The sequence below is a fragment of the Fulmarus glacialis genome, unplaced genomic scaffold (genome assembly GCF_000690835.1).
Source record: "Fulmarus glacialis isolate BGI_N327 unplaced genomic scaffold, ASM69083v1 scaffold1400, whole genome shotgun sequence".
NCBI classification, from domain to species: domain Eukaryota; kingdom Metazoa; phylum Chordata; class Aves; order Procellariiformes; family Procellariidae; genus Fulmarus; species Fulmarus glacialis.
The window spans coordinates 7,779-12,632 of NW_009186878.1; the positions used below are offsets into that span (position 1 = coordinate 7,779).

Here is a 4,854-nt window from a genome sequence, read left to right on the forward strand (position 1 = left end):
GTCGAAGATGCACTGCCTGGACATCCCGTTGCAGTCACAGACTGGCGAGAGGAGAGAGACATCTCAAATGATGCTTGGAGATGAGGGCACCAGCTACGAAGCCCTAAGCCCACCCTGATGCCCAAGGAACAAGGCCAGGCGATGCAAACCTCTCCCTTCTTGCTCTGCTAACAACAAGGCCTGTCCCCACGTCTCTGCGCTTGTCCCCACGTGTCAGCGTCCCTCAGCCACCCATGCTCCGCATCCCCGCGCTTTGGAGCCCGGTTTTGCTGCCGACACAGCTCAGGATGGACAAACCCCCCCAGCCAAGCAGCCCCGTTCCACAGCGCAGCACGGCCAGGGACGTTCTCCATCCTTGGCCTTCCAACACAGCGAGGTCTTTGAGGAAGCAGAGATGGTAAACCTTGTCCTGATAAAAGCATGGAGAAGTTTACTGGTGACTTCAGGGAAAAGATCCCTGAGGTTATGCTTGGTTTCACCCAGCCTCTGGCCAGGAGCGAGCCCAGAAGGAAAAGCTCAACCAACTTCCACCAGGTCCCTCCATCTAGGTCTGTGATGCAAGTGTCCTCCCGGCCAAGTGCAGGGGTGATGAAGAGAGGTTTGTGATCAGAGGAGCTTGGTGGAAGAGTGCCAGCTGGGAGGTAGATTAAAGAAAAAAGGGTTTGGCAGGATTACACAGGTCATCTCACCCCACCCTCCCCAGGAAGAAAAGCTGCAGCTGCCAACATCGCTGCATGATGGATGCCAGGAAGGGGACAGGCATGAGATTTTGCATCCCACTACAGCCAGGACAGATGGGACCTCTGGAGAGCAGACTGGCAGATATCTCATCGGGCATGCCTGCCCCAGCACTCTTCTTCATTGCCTTGCCCAGGTCTTCTCCTGAAGCCACCTCTCATCTACTTGCCAAGCCCTCAGCGGCCAATATTAGAGCGTTTAAGCCTGAGGGCCTTTATTTCAGACGAGTTCCTCAGCGCCACCGAGGAGAGCAGACACGGTTGAGAGAACGGTTGGCAAAGACAGGCAGGAGAAAGAAACACCCTGAAGGAAAAAGGAGGGTCCACAGGGGTGCAGAGCCTGCTGACGAGCTGCTCCAAACCACCCCCGTGCTGCCATGGGACCTTCAACCTCCCTCCGAGAAACTCTGCTCATTGCTGACCTCCTTGGGACAGGGGGGGTCCCCAGCTGCCCATCCCAGCTCAGGTCACCTCTGACTTCCAGAGAAGGGCAACGAAGCTGGTGAAGGGCCTGGAGCACAAGACTGATGGGGAGCGGCTGAGGGAACTGGGGCTGTTTAGTCTGGAGAAGAGGAGGCTGAGGGGAGACCTCATCGCGCTCTACAAGTACCTGAAAGGAGGTTGTAGCGAGGTGGGGGTCGGTCTCTTCTCCCAAGTAACCAGCGACAGGACGAGAGGAAATGGCCTCAGGTTGTGCCACGGGAGGTTTAGACTGGAGATTAGGAAAAATTTCTTCACCGACAGGGCTGTCAGGCCTTGGAACAGGCTGCCCAGGGAAGTGGTGGAGTCACCATCCCTGGAAGTATTTAGATGTGTAGATGAGGCACTTAGGGACATGGTTTAGTGGGCATGGTGGTGTTGGCTTGACAGTTGGACTAGATCTTAGAGGTCTTTTCCAACCTTAATTATTCTATGATTCTATGACAGCACGGGGAGGTGGAGGAAATCCAAGAGCAAGCAGAAATCCGCAGCCTGGATGTGGACAGCAAACTGCACTTGCTACACGTGGAGGCTCCTCCCTTCCAGCGCTCTTCTGGCACAGCTTAGCCCCAGGATACGAGGTCCTTCTCCTCCGCATCTGTGATTCCCGGGACCAGGCGAAGCCTCCTGCGCTCACCGCCCAAGCACGCAACGCCCAGCGCTCACGCCTGGGCACCGCCCGCCACCCTCGCACACACCCGTTGACACCCGCATACCAGACGAAAGCACTCAGCAAGCGGCAGCCAGGCTCGCTGCCAAGAAGAGAGATGACCTCATGTGCCAGCAAACAGGGAGAGAGATTTTTTTCCAGCTCCTTCAAAGGCAATTCTTCCCTTGCAGCCCGGCTGCCAGGAGACCGAGACCCAGCTGCAGAAGGTCTTCTGCCACCCCAGCCTGCTGGGAAGGGACCTGTGGGTGCAGAAGTCCTGCCTCTTATGGTATGAAAAAGTATCTAGAGCCTTGGTGGACATCAACAGTGACCTAAGGGCAGGGACAGGACAAACAACCCACCGAGAGCCGCAGCAGGGGACTGCTTGGGGTCGTCCCCACCCCTCGTCCCTCCACCCTAAAGCTGTGTAACTCCACCCACGCATCGCCCTACATAATCCGGAGGATTTACTAGTTTGCTAAATTACAGGCATGAGCACCATTCCCCCAGGGAATGAAAACCTTCTTTCAGGTCTTGCTCTAAGGCTGCAGCACCTTCCGAGCCAGCTCTCCAGCCCTGGCACGGATTCAGGTCTCGCTAATCCGAAGCCATTTAAAATGCTGTTGCAGATTAGTGCCACCACCTCACCGGTGTAGCTGTTCCTATTGCCGGTCTTCTCCTGGAAACCTGAGAGCTCAGGCAGGTTAATCTTTACAAAGAGCGAGGCACTGGAGTTGCTAACGAGATGGAGCACGCAGGAGCTGCCGGAAGATGAGGACCAACTGAGGACAGGATCATTTTTATATCCAGGTGCCCTGAGGCTCTGCCCTGAGATCATCCAGTTCTCAGGCAGCTGTGGAGAAGAACAGGCTCCACAAAGGAGAAGCTTTGCAGCTGGATTTCTTCAGCACTACGTCAGGATGAAGGAGGTCCGGGGCGCGCATCCAGGAGGACATCATTCCTCCAGCTCCCGCCCAGCAAATTAAAGAGTGAAAAATGCTTGTTTGCTGTGCTGAGACAAATCCAACATCAGAAAGGCTTGGCGAAGGAGACAGGCAGCTTTGGACCTTTTAAATTGGCTTCTTAAGTTCAGAAAACCAGAAAATGAGGTTGGCCCTGGGTCTGCGAGGGGCAGATCCGATAGCCCCGTACGTACGAGCCCGGCTGCAAAGCCTCCTCCTTTCATCAAGGGATCAGAGCTTTGCGTGCAACGAAGCTTCCACTTCGCAAGCCATTCCCTGCTCCGCGCTTTTGGGACCGTGACCCAGAAGGCTGTCCCGTCTGCCGCCCCAAGTCCTGGGTTACCCCATCGCCCGACTCCACAGCTTTCTCGCTGCAGGAAGACCTGCCTGCGTCTCCGTCAGCATCGGCCGGGAGAGACCACACACTGGGAGCCAAAACCTGCCCTTTGGCGTCTTCTCCTTCCCAACGCCCCAAGTTAGACACCTCATTGGCACGGTGGAGCTCTGACCTCCCCACCCCAACTCTTCCCCGAAGCCTGGGAGATGCCTTCAGCCATCAGGTGCAGGTGCACACCACCAAGGCAAAGGCACGCTTGCTCGGGCAAGGCTCTGCACAGGTCAGAGTACGAGCGCCCTGACCTCCGCCGCTTGACCAGGTCATATGTGAACCCAATTTGACTCAAGCAGTTCATTTGCAAGCAAAACGGGATTCCGTGTGCTAATTACAAGCAGGCAGCTAGCACCGGGACTGGAGGACTAACAGCACGAGAGACTAATTTACACTCGTTTACTAAAAAAATAAAACCCCCCAAACCCAAAAAAACCCCACAAACCCTCACAGTTATTCAGCACTTTTCCCTGTATCGTGTTGCACTGCACTAAAAGAAAAACTTATAAAAGACCAATTCAAGCCCCGTGAGCGTATTTCAGAACACCAGTACTGCAGGCAAAAAAAATTCGAAATTGCTCAGTATTTACAAAATACAGATAAAGACCCGATTTTGGCCAAACGTACCCATCTCCAGACTGTAAGCCAGTACAACTGAAACCCTGATATTGAATTACCACTGGGCTGAATGCACTTAAACGTCCCTGCATCGCTCTTTCCTCTAAAATTGTACGTGCCAGAGGATCCTCTGGATTTTTAAAGCTTGCCGTTGGTCTCTGTACCGTGGGAGACTCGCCGCCTCCCACGAGGGGTGTGGGCACCCCGTAAGCCCCACGGACTCGCGCAAAATACAAACGCCGCACGTGTTGCTACAGCAAACTGGATCCTGGATGCTTCCAGCTCTTCCCGCGGCTTAGGGAAGGGTTTGGTTACAGCAGCGGCGGGCAGGTCAGCCACCCGCTCCCTGGGCAGTGCTCGTGCTCACGCCCGAATCCCACCCAAGTAGCAAGGCTTTATACAGAAAGCAATAAAGTAATTGCACATAAATAAGTTATTTAAAGGGGATGCTAGCAAAAAAAACAAAGTCTCCGGGCTCATGGGATATTTAACCCCAGAGGAAATGTAAGGAGAAGCACCGACAGGTCCAATTTTAATCCCAAAGGCGGGAGGGGAGAGCACCCTAGCAGGGTGCTGCGGCACCCAGCCGGCTCCCAGTTACCGGGACTCTCCGGCACTGGGGCAGGGCTGCGAGCAAAGCCGCTGGCGGGATTGCACGTCAGCGCAAAAGCAGGAAGAGCCGACCTTCCCGAAGCCTCACCTTCTCCTCTGTTGGTGCTCAGGGCTGCGGGCAGGAGAGACGCCGCGAGGCAGCAGAGGGGCAAGAGCCAGCACCCAGCCATTTCTTGTGCCGGGGAGCAACAGGCGACGGTGGGGCTGGCGACCGGCTGCCTATTGCTTTTTTTTCTTTTTTCCTCAGGTGGTTTTTATCGGCTGCTTCACCTGAGTCACTCCCAGCAGGAAGAGCGCGTGTGCCGTGGGGCTGACTCACCCCGAGCGAGGAGAGCCCAACCCAGGGAGCGCAGACGGGCGCCCGCACGCGCGCCCGAGAGAGAGGCATCGATGGGGCGCAGCACCCCG

The 4,854-nt window shown here is 55.7% G+C and overlaps 1 protein-coding gene across 1 annotated transcript in view; it reads right to left on the minus strand.

The window, feature by feature from the left end:
• Positions 1 to 4,616, minus strand: part of LOC104073174 (laminin subunit gamma-2-like) — a gene marked incomplete at its 3' end in the record, with an annotated part of 12,231 nt that extends 7,615 nt beyond the window's left edge. The window contains exons 1-2 of the mRNA XM_009572862.1: positions 4,535 to 4,616; positions 3 to 41 (exon numbers count right to left, since the gene is read on the minus strand). Of these exons, the coding sequence (XP_009571157.1) occupies positions 3 to 41; positions 4,535 to 4,616 (121 nt within the window). The remainder of the gene's footprint in view (positions 1 to 2; positions 42 to 4,534) is intronic.
• Positions 4,617 to 4,854: the final 238 nt, after the last annotated feature.